The sequence below is a fragment of the Somniosus microcephalus genome, chromosome 30, assembly GCF_052327205.1.
Source record: "Somniosus microcephalus isolate GS21.2 chromosome 30, FLI_Smic_1.0, whole genome shotgun sequence".
In the NCBI taxonomy this organism is placed as follows: domain Eukaryota; kingdom Metazoa; phylum Chordata; class Chondrichthyes; order Squaliformes; family Somniosidae; genus Somniosus; species Somniosus microcephalus.
The window spans coordinates 25,859,075-25,877,323 of NC_141016.1; the positions used below are offsets into that span (position 1 = coordinate 25,859,075).

At 49.3% G+C, this 18,249-nt stretch overlaps 1 protein-coding gene across 2 annotated transcripts in view; it reads left to right on the forward strand.

Moving 5' to 3' along the window:
* Positions 1–9,741, forward strand: part of LOC147098031 (BTB/POZ domain-containing protein KCTD9) — a 52,695-nt gene extending 42,954 nt beyond the window's left edge. For both annotated transcript variants that reach the window (XM_085971242.1, XM_085971243.1), the window contains 3 exons: positions 280–385; positions 2,023–2,156; positions 6,434–9,741. In XM_085971242.1, coding sequence (XP_085827368.1) covers positions 280–385; positions 2,023–2,156; positions 6,434–6,550 — 357 coding nt within the window. In that variant the 3' untranslated portion in view covers positions 6,551–9,741. The remainder of the gene's footprint in view (positions 1–279; positions 386–2,022; positions 2,157–6,433) is intronic.
* The last annotated feature ends 8,508 nt before the right edge of the window (positions 9,742–18,249 follow it).

Here is an 18,249-nt window from a genome sequence, read left to right on the forward strand (position 1 = left end):
CGTTAACTCTCTTTCTCTCTCCACAGATGCTGCCTGACCTGCTGAGTATCTCCAGCATTTTCGGTTTTTATTTCAGATTTCCAGCATCTGCAGTATTTTCTTTTTGAATTTATAAATGTTTGATTGGAGCTTTTAATTTCCAATTCTTATTAACTGCTATGGTTAACAGTCTCTTCCTGTTGAGAAAGGCCCTCAGTAGCTCTACTTGTTTTCTGCTGCACAGCAGCGATCGAAGGCGTTGATTCATGGTTCTCACTGGGGTATATTTTGCTCTGCCAGGGTGCTAATCTCCAAGGGGTGAAAATGCTGTGCTCTAATGCAGAGGGAGCATCACTGAAAGGCTGCAACTTCGAGGACCCTTCCGGCCTCAAGGCCAATTTGGAAGGTGAGTCAAATCATCTTGAGCACCATCCCCTCCAAGTTCCACACCATTCGGAGTTGGAAATATATCGGCGTTCCTTCATCGTCGCCGGGTCAAAATCCTGGAACTCCCTCCCTAACAGCACTGTGGGAGCATCTTCACCACACGGACTGCAGCGGTTCAAGAGGGCGGCTCACCGCCACCTTCTCGAGGGCAATTAGGGATGGGCAATAAATGCTGGCCTTGCCAGCGACGCCCACATCCCATGAATTAATTTTTTTTTAAACTAAAGGGGAAGGATGATCTTTCTGAATTGCCACATACAGGAAACTTTCGATTTACCGGCACCTAAATAACCGGAAATCTCGGTTAACCAGCAAAATTCAGGAGTAGGTTCAGGTAAGTTTTACTTCATATTGTACTTGTCTTCCTCGATCTGTTGCTGTGCAAGGGTGTGGCTGCAGCTGTTGCTAAGCTACAGAGACGCTTGGAACTTATGGCCATTGTTCTGCACTTGTTGCTAAGCAACAGGGTTTGTTGCTTTATACGGAGCTCTCAGCTCCGTATCTTTTACTATAGCTTTCGGTTATCCGGAATTTTTGATGAACCGGCACCACGTCGGTCCCGTCGGTGCCGGATAAAAAAAAGTTTCCTGTAGCTCCCTCTTTTACATTCAGGACTATGTCAAATATGACCAAAAGTTGTCGAGGTTCCTGCGATGTGCTTTTTGGAGTAGAGTCAAAGGAGGCTGTGGTGTGGCCTAAATGTAGTGGCGGTCAAGGCTTAGTGGGGGAAAAACAGAGCCACACTGCCCAGGGAGATCCCCGGCTCAGTGCTCACTCAGTGCTGAGTTATCCAATCTTGGCATTGGGCGCTACAGTTGGCTCGGCATCCTTGGGCTGATCACCCAGCGTTCACGCTCTGCGTCACTAAGCCCTGCCTAGTGACGCAAACCACCCCCATCTGGAAGGTGTCCGAGTGAAGGTGGTGTGAGGCCAGGGTCGGGCTTGCTCATGATGCCCCACAGTCTGACCACCTGCCAGCACCTGCTGTCCAGGCTTCGAAAAGAAAAAGAAAGACTTACATTTTTATAGCGCTTTTCACAACCTGAGGGTGCCCCAAAACGCTTTAAAACCAATGAATCACTGCTGTAATGTAGGAATCGTGGCAACCAATTTCCACACAGCAAGGTCCCACAAACAGCAATGTGAGAATGACTAGACAATCTTTTTTTAATGTTGGTTGAAGGGATTAAATATTGGCTGGGTCACTGGGGAGAAACCCCCCTGCTCTTTAAAATATTGCACTGGGATCTTTTACGTCCACCTGAGAGAGCAGAAGGGGCCTCGGTTTTAACGTCTCATCCGAAAGACGGCTCCTCCGACAGTACAGCACTCCCACAGCACTGCACTGGGAGTGTCAGCCTAGATTTTTGTGCTCAAGTCTCTGGAGTGGGACTTGAACCCATGACCTTCTGACTCAGGAGAGAGTGCTGCCCACTGAGCCACGGCTCACTCCTTGAAAAATGGCCACTTGGGTGTCTGTGCTGAACTGTAGTCCAGTGGGAGGTCACAGATTCAGTGATCGTGGCGGGGGGGCAGGGGCGGGGAACATAAATGAAGTGGTGGACAGGAAGCAGTAATTATTGTTGGATTTCCCAGGCGCAAACTTGAAAGGAGTGGATATGGAGGGAAGCCAGATGACTGGGATTAACCTGCGAGTGGCCACTCTGAAGAATGCCAAGCTGAAAAACTGCAATCTCCGGGGGGCGACGCTAGCTGGAACGGACTTGGAGGTGAGGCGAAAATAAAATCCAAATTCTTAGCTTTCGATTGAGAATTACCCGTGGCTTTACCCCTGCGCTAACCTCCAAAACGGGGCATGGAAGAATGAAAATAATAGGAGGGAATTGGACTTTAAAAACAAGATGGTGAACACGTGGAGAATTTTAGCTATGAGGAAAGATTGGGTAGGCTGGGGTTTTTTTCTTTGGAACAGAGGAGGCTGAGTGTGTTGAGGTGTATAAAATTGAGGGGCCTAGATAGAGTGGATAGGAAGGGACTGTTTCCCCTAGCAGAGAGGTCAATAACCAGGGGGCATAGATTTAAAGTAATTGGTAGAAGGATTAGAGGGGAGTTGAGGAGAACTTTTTTCACCCAGAGGATGGTGGGGGTCTGGAACTCACTGCCTGAAAGGGTGGGAGAGGCAGAAACCTTATCGCTTTGAAAAAGTACTTGGATATGCACTTGAATTGCCGTAACCTGTAAGGCTACGGACCAAGAGCTGGAAGGTGGGATTAGGCCGGATAGCTCTTTTTGGGCCAGCACACACGATGGGCCGAATGGCGGCCCCCTGTGCCGTGAATTTCTATGATTCTATTCTGTGGACACCGAAATAAACAGAAAATGTTGCAAATGTGCAGCTTGTCATTTGGCCAAAGAGAAAGACGGGTTAAAGTGTCGGGTGCGACCTTTCATCAGAGTCTCTCGTTCAGAAGTCCGTGTTGGGAATGATTCACCAGCTCTGTTTTGCTGGCAGAATTTGCGTGTTCGGTTATGTCGGTAGAGTCTTCATCTTGGGGCTGAGGAATGTAGTTCTTTAATTCACTCAGTTGTGCTACGGCACTGGTTAGATGCAGAGTAAAGCTCTCTGCACTATTCCAGTACTGTGCGTCACCCTACGGCACCACTCTGAATTCCCACAGACCCACTTTGGTTTGGACTCCATGATTGACGTTACGGTATATTATGGAGATTTTCTTTGCCTGCTATCTACCTCGGACTGGCTTGAGCCTGAATACTCTTAAAGAGAAAGGCAGGACTACTATTTGTTCAAACTACTCCCCAGCCTGTCTATCCAGAAGAGATTCACAAAAATTTTCGATCTCTTGCGCCAGCGTCCCCGGGCCCCACCTACGCAGCTGGTCGCATCCTTTGGCTCAGCTGCCGGTATAAGTGAAGTTGTGGCCCCCTCCCATCAATGGTGCTGCTCTTGGCTGCACGGACTTCCTCCCCCATCAGTGGAGGCGAGGAGACCCAACAAAGAGCCTGCAGAGGGATGTAGACAGGTTAAGTGAGTGGGCAATACAGATGCAATATAATCTGGGAAAATGTGAAGTTACTCGCTTTGTTAGGAAGAATAAAAAACAGAATATTTTTTTAAATGGTGAGAAACTAGTAAATGTTGGTGTTCAGGGAGATTTGGGGGTCCTAGTACAGTTAGCACGCAGGTACAGCAAACAATTAGGAAGGCAAATGGCATGTTGACCTTTATTGCAAGGGGATTGGAGTATAAGAGTAAGGAAGTCTTGCTACAATTGTACAGGGCCTTGGTGAGACCACACCTAGAGTACTGTGCACAGTTTTGGTCTCCTTATCTAAGGAAGGATATACTTATAGCAAAATACTGCAGATGTTGGAAATCCGAAATAACAACAGAAAATGCTGGAAAAACTCAGCAGGTCAGGCAACATCCGTGGAGAGAAATTTGAGTTGACGTTTCGGGTTGAACCCTTCTTCAAAACTGGAAAGAAAAGAAACTAGATCGAAGGCAGGGCTGCGATCGGACAAAAGAATAAAAGAAACAAAAGAAGTAAAAGAGATTAGAAGCTAGACGAGATGGTAATAGGCTGAGATTAGGTGTCTCTGGCAGCTATCTCTTGCCCAGCCAGTACACTTTACACCTAATCTCAGCCTATTACCATCTCGTCTAGCTTCTAATCTCTTTTACTTCTTTTGTTTCTTTTATTCTTTTGTCCGATCGCAGCCCTGCCTTCGATCTAGTTTCTTTTCTTTCCAGTTTTGAAGAAGGGTTCGACCCGAAACGTCAACTCAAATTTCTCTCCACGGATGTTGCCTGACCTGCTGAGTTTTTCCAGCATTTTCTGTTGTTATTTATGAAGGATATACTTACCTTGGAGACGGTGCAACAGGTCCACTAGATTGACCTCTGGGATGAGGGGGTTGTCCTATGAGGAGAGATTGTGTAGAATGGGCCGATACTCTCTGGAGTTTAGAAAAATGAGAGGTGATCTTATTGAAACATACAAAATTCTGAAGAGGATTGACAGGGTAGATGCTGAGATTGTTTCCCCTGGCTGGAGAGTCTAGAACTAGGGGGCATAGTCTCAGGATAAGGGGTCGGCCATTTAAGACTGAGATGAGGAGGAATTTCTTCACTCAGTGGGTTGTGAATCTTTGGAATTCTCTGCCCCAGAGGGCTGTGGATGCTGAATCGTTGAGTCTATTCAAGGCTGAGGTAGATAGATTTTTGGACTCCAGGGGAATCGAGGGATATGGAGATCGGGCGGGAAAGTGGAGTTGAGGTGGATGATCAGCCATGATCTTATTGAATGGCAGAGCAGGCTCGAGGGGCTGAGAGGTCTGCTCCTGCTCCTAATTCTCATGTTTTTATGGCAAGACTGCCCTCCCGATGACTGAGCTGATTAAGGCAGTGAGGCATTCCGACCTCAAGAGCCCCAGGTTCAGCCTTTGGCCTGTACTGAGTTCGCTGGTCTGAGTGGGCGAGGGGGCTTGGGAAGTTATGCAGTGGCCTCAGCACCTCGGTTTAGAATAAGGTTCTCCGTTTCACTCATTACCCCGTGGTCCCTGCTGGAAGCGTGTATGCAGACAAGATGAAGACTGAATCTTGCTTAGTCGCACTGTCCCTGGTGGTAAAATGGAGCGTATTACACAGAATTACTTCAAATGTACAGCACAGAAACAGGCCATTCGGCCCAACTAGCCCACATCGCCGTTTATGCTTCTCACGAGCCTTCTCCCGCCCTACTTCATATCGCCCTATCAGAATAACTTCTATTCCTTTCTCCCTCATCTAGTTTCTCCTTAAATGCATCTATACTATTCACCTCAACTCACTGTGGTAGCGAGTTCCACATTCTCACCACTCTCTGGGTAAAGAAGTTTCTCCAGAATTCCCTATTGGATTTATTGATGACTACCTGATATTTATGGCCCCTCTTTTCAAAAGTTTAAAAATAAGTTAAAATCAATTCCTCATTTGATGCCAAGCATAAATAATGTAAAATAAAAACAGAAAATGCTGGAGAAACTCAGCAGGTCAGGCAGCATCTGTGGAGAGAGAAACAGAGTTAACGTTTCAGGTCGATGACCTCTCGTCAGAACTGGAAAAAAGCTGGAGATGGAACAGGTTTTTAAGCAAGTGTAGGGGCAGGGAAATCTGTTCCTTTTCCTGCTTTTTTCCAGTCCTGACGAAAGGTCATCGACCTGAAACGTTAACTCTGTTTCTCTCTCCACAGATGCTGCCTGACCTGCTGAGTATCTCCAGCATTTTCTGTTTTTATTTCAGATTTCCAGCATCCTGCAGTATTTTCTTTTTGTATAAATAATGTAAATACTCATTTAGGCAATATGGCAGCAAAAGGTTTTTACTAGAAGTATCTGAGCAAATATCACTTGACAGCTTCCAAGGGAGGAGATTTCACCCTAGCCACCTGCACCTTATTGAACATAAGAAATAGGAGCAGGAGTTGGCCATTTGGCCCTTCGCGCCTGCTCCATCATTCAATAAGATCATGGCTAGTCTACTTCAAAAACCCATTTCCCAAGAGAGATTAACCTATGAGTGCTGGTGGCTGTGAAAGTTCTTGCATCTCTATCAACTGCTGACTATGATAGAGACTGGTTCCTGGGATGGGCGGATTGCCCTAGGAGGAGAGATTGAGTAGACTAGGCCTATTATTCCCTATAGTTTAGAAGAATGGGAGGTGATCTCATTGCAATGTATAAAATTCTTAAGGGGCTTGACATGGCAGTTGCAGGGAGGATGTTTCCCCTGGCTGGGGAAGTCTAGAACCAGGGGTCACAGTCTCGGAATAAGGGGTCGGCCGTTTAGGACTGAGATGAGGAGAAATGTCTTCACTCAGAGGGTGGTGAATCTTTGAAATTCTCTATCCCAGAGGGCTGTGGAGGCTCAGTCGTTGAGCCCTTGTCACAGAGGTACAGACACGGTGAGCTACATGTGTGTGCTTTAACTTACAGAACCCCCTCGTCCGTTAAATTAGTGCTAACCGGTTAAAGTGTTCCATTCCAGAATTGTGATCTTTCTGGCTGCGATCTGCAGGAAGCGAACCTGAGAGGATCCAACGTGAAAGGTGCCATCTTCGAAGAGATGCTGACGCCCTTGCACATGTCTCAGAGCGTGAGATAAGTGGAAAAGAGGGGAGCGAAGTATCTCCCCACCGAGCGTGCTACCCCGCCGTGAATCACCTCAAATACACAGCGTCCGTTCAGCGGACCAATGCAGAACCTATTTAAAGCTTAAAAGTATTGCTTTTCCCCCCTGCTGCCTCCGTGCTTCCGAGGTGACGCCCTCTGGACTATATTGATTAACGAGCGCGTTTCCGCGATCACATTGTACGCCGGGAACCGCATTCCATCGTTTTTCTTTCCGAGTTTGATGTAGGGCTTCCATACCGGGTTGGGGAGCACATTGCAAAAAAAAAATATATCTATATATACACACACCTGGGGAAATAAAGGCTAGACAGGGTTGAGTTAGACATATGCATGCAGCTCTGAGTTTGTTTTGCGTGGAAACCCTAGGGTGAGGTATACCACATATGTGTTTGAGCCTGCTTATACCTCATTCTGTGTAACATAGGTACAAAAGGTACTTGCGGGCTTTCCGTTCATGAAGGTAGCCAGCATGACACCGAGGTGCATGGGTGAACCTGGGCTTGGGATATCTGGCTCCGATCACTCATCGTACAAGGGCTGGGACCGCAGCAAGATATTTTGCACAGTGCGCATCTTGTAGGAATGCAATTTCAGAAAATTAGGTGAACGATTTAGTGTGCGCATATCATATAAAATACACACACTTCCCGTCGAACAGCTTTGCTTTCTGCGTGCAGTAGACTCAGCAACACAGATGAACTGTCTTTTGTAATATGTGGGTGAGAATTTGTTCTAAAGCGACACCGCTGTTCTAGTTTTAGAGCAGTGCTGTGTTACCGTTCTGGCTCTGCTGTTGCTACTCACCACCAGCTTGTTTTGGGAACCTGGTTTAACGGGGAACGCATCTCCATTTGGACTGGCCCTTTTAAAATCGGGACTCCCGTCAGTCTCTGATCCCCCACTGCCTGACGCGAAGTCCAGGGAAGGGCAGCATTTAAACATTACTGTGATCTGCCCATTGGGCCACTGGCTGTCCTTACTGAGCAGAAGCTCCCAGGTTTGACCCCTGGCCTGTGGTTCATCGGCTGTTCTGAGGCGGGCAGCAGGTGCCGCACTCCCCTTGGCTCTGGGATAGGGAGGGCGTGGGGCCGTGAGGGGGGAATCACCAGGCAATCAGTGCTCTTGACCCCTGGCAAATGAATGGTGAGGAAAGAGCCCCGTGCTGTAGTCAAGCCTCCCGTTGTTGAATAGCAGGAATCTCTCGCTGTCTTGGCTCGTGCATGGCCTAGGCAGGGTAAGGAGCTAGCCGTGCCTGCCGTGGTATCCCAGCAGGGGCCAGCAACTTCAGGAGAAGAGGAGAGCGATCGTGAGAGGGCAATGAAAGAAGCATGTGGTGGAAATGCTGGCTGCGCATGTTTTACCCTGACTGCACGCACGAAACTGATTTCGTTAAGCCAGCACAGCGGCTCGCTTATTCTTTCTGGGGGAGGGGGAAGTATTGTCCTGCGATTTAGGGGGGAGTTCTCGAGTAGTGTAGTTTAGTTTCTGGGGCGCTTGTCTGCTAAGGCCTCAGGCAATGGGTTCTCCATGACTATGCAGTAGCGGCAGCGCGGACGCCGGTCTGGCTTCACCCTGCCCTTTGAGGCTGGGAGAGGGAAGCCGAGTTACAGGAAACTTTGGTTTATCCGGAGGTTAACTGTCCGGAATACTCGATCCACCGGCAAAAATCAGGAGCCGTTTCGTTAGGTTTTTTTTTCTTTTCGTTGCTTTTTTTTCACCAGTCAGGCTCTGCAAGGTCTCGCTGAAGCTGTTGCTAAGCTACAGAGACGCTTGCAAGGTATGGCCGACTGTTTAGAAGCTGTTGCTAAGCAACAGGGTTTGTTGCCAGATACGGAGCCGTATGCTTCAACATTAGCGCTGATTTGTCCGGCAGTTTTGATGGGACGGCAACAGCTCGGTCCCGTCAGTGCCGGATTGCACAAAGTTTCCTGTACTTTGGTGGGCCTTAGACTGCTGGCAGCAGCTGCAGCCCACAGACCGTCTGGATTTGATGAGTCTGGCTACTGCAGAGAGTTTTATTTTTTTTTAAAAACAGTTCCTCCTGGCGACTGACTTTAGTGAATCACTCGTTCCCCCTCGGGACGCTGCCCTGGTTCTGGTGTTGGGAGCCGGGGAGCCCCATCGCCCCTCCTAATGTCAATGTAGAAGCAGGCCGAGAAAGACTTGCATTTATAATAGCACCTTAGTACATTCCTGAGACTTCTCAAAGTGCTTTACATTCACTGAATTATTTTGAATGTTGAGGTGACTTGTGTGGACAGATGTCTCCCAAATAAGTCCTTGGTTGCCATGGAAACTCCCCAAAGATAGGCATGTTACACTGAGTCTGAAGCTATGGTGTGGTGCGACGGGCTGTATTGTTGGAATATTGTGTAATATAATCATTGAACAGAAGTTTTCCCAAAGTGTAAGGGAAAGATGTGCATTCAGTCCACACGCACGCACACACAATCTATAGCACATGACTTCGAAAACAATGCTTTCATTCGTTATGTTCTAGGTCAGGGCACTGTGTTAAAGTGAAGGCCCAGGAATAATGAGCAGTGCTCACCTATTTTTGTCTGCATTGACCGACCTCCCAGTCCCTTTGGGGCTTGTCGGAGGATCAGTCGGATGGAATCCAGTATTACTGCACTGCCTGCAACAGGAGTTCTCCGAACTAGAAGTTCGAATCTTGGTTTCCCCCCCCCCCCCCCCCCCCCGGAACGTACACTGTACTGGATGGCTATGCTGGGTGTAGCTTGCCAGCACTCCGCTCATTAAAGCAAAACGGCCTCTGCACGAATTCACGTGTGCAAGCCCCTGCAGCGATCCCGCCAGTCTGCTCAATGTATTCTCTCACTTGCCAGTGTTACCAAGCCCGAAAAAAGGCACGGCCAAAATCTGTGAAGGCTCCACAAGGCATCGACCCCATCCGATTGAGTCTGGGTTTTGTTGTTGGGTGAACGGGGTACGGGAGTGAGTGAAGTTCAGGGTTTTGTCTGTCACATACAACACTAAGAAAATGAGCACAACTTTGCTGTTTAATTAAATCTTGGTGTATTCTGCATAGTGCAGGGATTCCTCCCTAGCACTTGGTTTCAGTAATGTAATGATTACTCATTGCAATACTGTATTGATTGTCGATCGCCTTCTGTTAAATTAAAGAATCTTTGCAGGACATCTGGAGCCTGTTGCTGTTCCTTATTTATCTCTGTATTCTTCGTTACCGATTTAGCCAATCTTTGTTTTCGGTTATCGCTTATAAATTAGGCCAGTATTTCAAGGACATCTTAATTTACCCTAAAATAGTTGATGGGCCTTCAATAACCACAAAACTAGAAGTTATAGACTTAAACAAGTTGGCTTTTAATCACTAAGATCAGAGCTAACATCTCAACACGCCGACTGGTTCACAGGAATGAGTCATACAGATCCTGGGATCTTTATGTAAGAGAAGTCAGGGGCGGAGCCAAGAGCCAAGACCTGGAACCTCCCAGGTTAGTCGGGAAAGAGGAAGTGAAACTATACACAGTGGGGGAGGGTAATATACATGGGTGCAAAACGAATACAGGACCAAGACAAACAGATTTCATTACAATAGTGTTAAAATTTCATCTAATTCTCCGCGTAGCCACATTTACAGACACCTCTTAGGCAGATTGTCTGGCTGAAGACCTTGCATTGCATTGGATCAGCTGTTCTACTGCAAACTGAAGAGAGTGGGTGTGAAATGAGGTCGGTATAATTATTTGCAACATCTCTGGGTTAGCACTTGCGAGATGTGTACATTTATAAATCTTTGGGTCATGTTTCACTTTTGTGCAAAAAAGAAACAAGGTTCTCCAGAGGTATCACTTGGTAAGTGCAGTGCAGATGTGCTGCCTAGTTGATTAATTCAGCCCCGTCCCGCATTGGGACGGTACTCGGGGACATACAATTGATCTTTAGGCCCAGTAGGGAGGGGGAGATCAGGCAGGGGTACCGAATCTGCTCACTATCCAATGACCTCGCTGGAACGTGCATGAAGAGCTTGGCTGAGAACAGAAGGAGGAACGGCTTCAAAGCCTCCCATCGTCCCCAGTGATTTGCCAACACTTGCTCTTGGCTTGCAGGGGCAGCGGCCATTCTGACAAAGTGCTTGAGGGCGGTTGGAGCCTATGGAGGGGTGCCTTAGGGTTGAGGGGGAGGGTATCAGTGCCATCTAGGCAGGTGGGGGGGGGGAGCCTGCCCTCATCTAATGTTCACACATCTGGACCTTGCAGTAGGTATCACTGGAACTGGCTGCTTGTGTAAGGTACAAGAGGGGACTGTCCAGGAGAGGAGAAGACAAAGTTAAAGCCATGTGAGCAGAATAAGGAGTGATTGGAGTACAGTGGAACAAAAAACCATTAAAGCACCTGAGATTTGCAGGATAGAGTTAAACCCGTCTCAATCATAAAAAGACTTGCATTTCTATAGCGCCTTTCATGACCACCGGATGTCCCAAAGTGCTTTACAGCCAATGAAGTACTTTGGAAGTGTAGTCACTGTTGTAATGTAGGAAACACGGCAGCCAATTTGTACACAGCAAGCTCCCACAAACAGCAGTGTGATGATGACCAGACAATCTGATTTGAGGAAAATATTGGAACTCCCCTGTTCTTCGAAATAGTGCCATAGGATCTTTTACGTCCACCTGAGAGAGCAGATGGGGCCTCGGTTTAACATCTCACCCGAAAGATGGCACCTCTGACAGTGCCGCACTCCCTCAGTACTGCATTGGCGTGTCACCCTACATTTTTGTGCTCAAGTCTCTGGAGTAGGACTATGAACCCACAACCTTCTGACTCAGAGGCAAGGGTGCTACCCACTGAGACACATCATGGCTACAGGAAAAGCACCTCTAGGATGTCACAATCATAAGCTAGCAATTAAACACTGGGTGGTAGACTTCAGTGAGGCAAAAAAGGCCAATTATCACATTAATCCTATAGTTAGTCACCACTTAATCAGCACCTTTATGTAATGGTGATGAATCAATTCTCAACACTTAATCTCAAAAGCCATCAGTGTATCTCAATTTGCAACAGCTGCAAGTGGAAACTTGGCAGACATTTATTTGTATTTAATGTCTCTAGTTTCCCCTCGCCCTTCTGAAGCAACGGACTCTTGCTGGGGTTTAGTCCCATGGCTGCTGACTGCCCTCTGGTCCCAAACGCAAGTGGCCAAGCTTCCTGCCTCACTGGATAGTGATCAGAAGAGTGATCCCATCCCTATCCCAGGAGCTCCAGGATGAATCGTAGCACCCCTATCAGTGCCCCAGTTAAGATCAGCTAACGGCATTGACTGGTGGTTGAACCTGATGCCTTCATGTCTGCATAGCTCCGTTATACACTCACCAGCTGAGCTATTGGAGGAGCAAGACTGAATTTTTATATAACATTCCTGTCTCTGTCCTTGCTCCAAGCTTTCTGCGACCAATACGACCCAGTTCTCTTGATCGACACCCTATCCACTGGCTTAAATATCACTCTCTCACCACCGGTGCACCGTGATACAGTATGTATTAGCTACAGGATGCACTGCAGCAACTCGCCAAGGCTTCTTCGACAGCACCTCCCAAACCCGTGACCTCTACCACCTACAAGTACAGGAGCATAGGAACACCCACCACCTCCAAGTTCCACACCATCCTGACTTGGAAATATATCGCTGTTCCTTCATCGTTGCTGGGTCAAAATCCTGGAACACCCTCCCTAACAGCACTGTGGGAGTACCTTCACTGCACGGACTGCAGCGGCTCAAGAAGGCCCACCACCACCTTCTCACGGCAACTAGGGTTGGGCAATAAATGCCTTGCCGGCAATGCCCATATCCTGAAAATGAATTAAAATTAGTGCCCTCTTGTGGTAAACCACTTTTATCGTTCACTATCGTTACACTATGTTTTCCACTGTTATATTGTTACACTATGGTTATCACTGTTTACACTGTTGTATCACTACATGAGGTCGCCTCTTGTCACGCTGTTATACCTGGGCTGACCACTGCTGACTCCGCCCATGGCTCCACCTACCTGCCCAGGTATAAAGGTGGTCGACTGGCTGGTATTCCTCCTTGTTGGATCCGATCACCCACGAGGGTGGGCTCTGTTATTTAGCCAATAAAAACCTATAGTTACTTTCTTAACTCATCGCTTTTCATTGGATGAATTGATAGGTATATCAATTTTATTGGCTAAATTTTAAAATGTCTACCGAACCGTCAGACCAGTCAGACGCCCAGCTACAACAGCCACAGCAGCCGGCCTGGCTGCAAGCCCTCCGACTGCCGTACCTGGATCTAAACCCACAGGCAGCAAACTCAGCCCTCGACTTCAAACACTGGCTGAGCTGCTTCGAATCCTACCTGGAAGAATCCGGCGTACCTCAGAGATCCAAACTAAGAGTTCTGACCGCCCAAGCGAGCCCTAAAGTATTCGCACTCATCCAGGACATTACTACATACGACGCCGCCATCAACCTGCTGAAACAGCAGTACCGGAGCCCGGTAAATTCCATGTATGCCAGACATCTCCTAAGATCCCACCAGCAACAGCCAGGAGAGTCTGTAGATGAATTTTTACGGGCACTACAAACACTCGGCAGGGACTGTGACTTTAAAGCGGTAACGGCTGCAGAAAATACCGAAGATAATATCCGCGATTCCTTCGTGAAAGGCCTGCGGTCTGACTACTCACGCAAAGACTGCTTGAATCTAAGGACCTAGACCTGAACACAGCTGCAGCCCTCGCTTGCTCCCTGGAAGTGGCCCATCGGGACCTCGAGGCGTATTCAAGGTACTGTACTGCGCGACCCTGGGACTCGGGCCCGACCCCGGCCGCAATACCCCTCGCAACGCCGCCCCTGGGACCTACCTCAGCGTCGGCGTCCCGGACCCGATCGGGACCGCCACCCCCGGTACCGCCCGCGACATCGGAGCCCCGCGATCGGGCTGCCGGCTGCTTCTTCTGTGGCCAGGCGAAACACCCGAGGTCGCGCTGCCCGGCAAGAAACGCGACTTGTTCCAGCTGCCAGAAGAAAGGCCACTTCGCTAAGGCCTGCAGAGGGAGAGCCACAGACCCTAGCAGTGCCTCATGCGAGTTGTGGGGGCGGCCATCTTTAATCAAGGCGGCCACAGATGCCAGCACCCCCTCGTGTGAATCGTGGGGGCGGCCATCTTTGATCAAGGCCACCGACACCAGCAGTGCCTCATGTGAGTTGTGGGGGCAGCCATCTTCTCCGCCATTTTATCCAACCTCGTGGGCGCCGCCATTTTGCCCACCACACTCGACCGCCACCTCGCCCGCAGACTACAGCAGCTTGCTCAGCCATACACTAGCCTCCGTCACACTGGACCAAGCTCGCCCGCATCACCTGTCCAAGCCCATGATGGACATCGGAGTAAACGGCCACGCCACGACCTGCCTGTTCGACAGCGGAAGCACGGAGAGTTTCATCCACCCAGACACGGTGAGCCACTACTCCCTCACTGTCCGGCCAACGCGCAACCGGATTTCGATGGCATCGAGGTCCCATTCTACAGACATCAGCGGCTACTGTGTTGTGACCCTGTTGGTTAGGGGCACGGAGTATAAAAATTTTAAACTCCTCGTCCTGCCCCAGCTCTGCGCTGCCGTCCTACTAGGGCTGGACTTCCAATCCCACCTTCAAAGTGTCACTTTGGCATACGGTGGACCCCTCCCCCCACTCACAGTCGACAACCAGCAACTTTTAAACCGCCCACCGCATAACACCTGCGGCCTTTCCACCCTCAAGGTCCCGCCCCCTTCCCTGTTCGCTAACCTCACCCCCGACTGTAAACCCGTCGCTACCAAGAGCAGGCGGTACAGCGCCGGGGACAGAGCTTTCATTAGCTCTGAGGTACAGCGTCTCCTGAAGGAGGGCATCATTGAGGGGAGCACCAGCCCCTGGCGTGCCCAGGTCGTAGTCGTTAAGACCGGCAATAAAAACCGCCTGGTCATCGACTACAGCCAAACCATAAACCGGTACACCCAGCTGGACGCATACCCCCTTCCCCGCATATCTGATATGGTCAATCAGATTGCACATTACCGAGTATTCTCTACCATCGACCTTAAGTCGGCCTACCACCAACTCCCTATCCGCCCCGAGGACCGCCAGTATACCGCCTTCGAGGCGAATGGCCGCCTCTACCACTTCCTTAGGGTTCCCTTCGGCGTCACCAACGGGGTTTCGGTCTTCCAAAGGGAGATGGACCGGATGGTTGACCAGAACGGGCTGCATGCCACGTTCCCCTATCTAGATAACGTCACCATCTGCGGCCGCGACCGGCAGGACCATGATGTCAATCTGGAAAGATTCCTCTGTACGGCCCAACGGCTGAACCTCACCTACAATAAGGAGAAATGCGTGTTTAACACCTCGCGCCTTGCCATCCTCGGCTGCGTAGTAGAGAACGGAGTCATCGGCCCCGACCCCGAAAGAATGCGCCCCCTCATGGAGTTACCCCTCCCCCACTGTCCAAAGGCGCTGAAGAGAACCCTGGGGCTCTTCGCCGACTATGCCCAATGGGTGCCCAATTACGTGGACAAAGCCAGACCCCTCATGAAGTCCACCTCCTTCCCCCTTACGGCGGAAGCGTGCGCAGCCTTCTCCCTCATTAAGGGAGACATTGCTAAGGCCACAATGCACGCGGTGGATGAGTCCATCCCGTTCCAAGTGGAGAGCGATGCATCCGACTTCGCCCTAGCCGCAACCCTTAACCAGGAGGGGAGACCGGTGGCCTTCTTCTCAAGGACCCTCCAGGGCCCTGAGATCCGACACTCTTCGGTCGAGAAGGAGGCCCAGGCGATTGTGGAGGCTGTACGACGCTGGAGGCACTACCTGGCAGGCAAACGATTTACCCTCCTCACCGACCAGCGTTCGGTCGCTTTTATGTTTAATAACAAGCTGAGGGGCAAAATCAAGAACGACAAGATCTTGAGGTGGAGAATCGAGCTCTCCACCTATGATTATGACATCTTGTACCGGCCTGGTAAACTGAATGAACCCCCAGATGCCCTATCACGAAGTACATGCGCCAATGCGCAAATTGATAGACTGCAGACCCTCCACAACGACCTCTGCCACCCCGGGGTCACCAGACTTTACCACTTCATTAAGGCTCGCAACCTGCCATACTCCATCGAGGAGGTCAGGACCATGACCAGGAACTGCCAAACCTGTGCCGAATGCAAACCGCATTTCTTTAGGCCGGACAGAGCAAGCCTGATCAAGGCCACCCGCCCCTTCGAGCGCCTGAGCATCGACTTTAAGGGGCCCCTCCCATCCTCTGACCATAATGTGTACTTCCTCAACATTATTGATGAGTACTCCCGTTTCCCCTTTGCCTTCCCCTGCCCAGACATGACCAGTACCACGGTCATCAAATGCCTGAACGACCTCTTCGCCTTGTTCGGGTTCCCAAACTATATACATAGCGACCGGGGCTCCTCCTTCATGAGCGAGGAACTTCGCCAGTTCCTACTAGCAAGAGGTATTGCTGCAAGCAGGACCACCAGCTACAACCCCCGAGGGAACGGCCAGGTGGAAAGAGAGAACGCGACTGTATGGAAGGCCGTCCTCTTAGCCTTAAAGTCTAAGGGCCTCCCAACCTCTCGCTGGCAGGAAGTCCTCCCGGCAGCGCTGCACTCCATCCGGTCACTGCTTTGCACTGCCATTAACGCCACCCCCCATGAACGAATGTTTGCTTTCCCCAGGAAGTCGACTATGGGAACCAAGCTACCAACCTGGCTGACCTCTCCGGGGCCCGTCTTGCTGCGAAAGCACGTGAGGGCCCATAAAACGGACCCCCTGGTCGAGAGGGTGGACCTCCTGCACGCCAACCCCCAGTACGCCTATGTGGCGTACCCAGACGGGCGGGAGGACACAGTCTCTTTACGAGACCTCGCACCCTCGGGCATTCCTGAGACACCACCGCTACCCCCCCCACCACCCCCCCTAATCCAGCCCAGGTAGACGGCATGCTGGAACCCCACGAGCCTTCGCCGACCACGCAGACACCAGCAACAACATCGAATACTGCAACACCGCCGCCGCTGCTGCGACGATCGGAAAGGCTTACGAGGCCTCCGGACAGACTGACATACCCAAACTGGTAATACACTTCACCCCGCCGGACTCAAATCTAAACAAGGGGTGAATGTGGTAAACCACTTTTATCGTTCACTATCGTTACACTATGTTTTCCACTGTTATATCGTTACACTATGGTTATCACTGTTACACTGTTGTATCACTACATGAGGTCGCCTCTTGTCACGCTGTTATACCTGGGCTGACCACTGCTGACTCCGCCCATGGCTCCACCTATCTGCCCAGGTATAAAGGTGGTCGACTGGCTGGTATTCCTCCTTGTTGGATCCGATCACCCACGAGGGTGGGCTCTGTTATTTAGCCAATAAAAACCTATAGTTACTTTCTTAACTCATCGCTTTTCATTGGATGAATTGATAGGTATATCACCTCTTGCCTGGGACTTGAGTGGAAATAAGTAAAAACATAGTGTACCACATGGGAGGATCCATGATTTGTCAAGTCCCTAATTCACTTCTTCAAACCCAACTCTTTTTGAAAAAAGGGAATTTATTGCAACTGGTAACACAACACAGGGACTCTGCCCCCAGCGACCGAGCAAGGCTCACTCAGTACTTCAACTAAAATCTTACGGTCCCACCACATAACAGAGCATTTCCAAGAACATATTAAATATTGTACAATTCCATTCACAATCGTTCTGCCTGGTTTATATTTTTTTTATTCGTTTATGGAATGTGGGTGTCGCTGGCAAGGCCAGCATTTATTGCCCATCCCTATGCCTGTACAGCTAGTACAAGAGTGAATATGAGACAGCCAAGGGGAAAGAAAAGAACTTGACCCAGCTTTGCACACAATCCTTGTGCCAAGAATTGGGATGTGATTGACCCCTAAAGACCAAGTTAGGAGGAAAGATTAGGAAAACGCGGACTCTGACTTTGAGAGGGGAACTTATAGAGCTTTACAAGATAGTACGCGGAATAGAAAAAGGTTAATCCAGAGCTTTATATTAAATTATAATATAATGGGGGATCTTCTGCTGATAGTTCAGGACTGATGTCAGGAATCACCTCTTCACAGAAAATGAATGCCCAGGATGGTCGTGTGGGTAGGGGAGTGTGGGCAGAGATTCTGAGCGAGAACTGAATGGGGGAAAAAAAATAACACACTTTAAAAAATAGTTCTTAGTTTTCTAATAATGTGTCCAATTAACAGGCTTCGTTGGCACTGTGATGCCATTCTCCCATTCCATTCTTCTGACCAAATATTTAGACTAAGGAAAACAGCAGAGGACGAAAGCTTGCCTTGCTACGCGGTGGGGTACGAGTTTAATGCGTTTGAAATCCCTTTTTCCGCCATTACACTGGAGACATTAAAGCACCTAAAATAAGCAGGTTAACACCTCCGCTAAAGTAGAGAGGAATTTCAGAGGAACACATTAGCAATCATGTGCTAGTATCCCGCTGCTTTACTTCAAGGCTGTTGTGTATAGAGTAAGCACTTTTGGAAAGTTGATTGTTCCCATGGGAATGATTAACTAGCAAGCAATCTGTTAGTTTTGACTTTTATTGCTCAATCATGACAGGTAAAC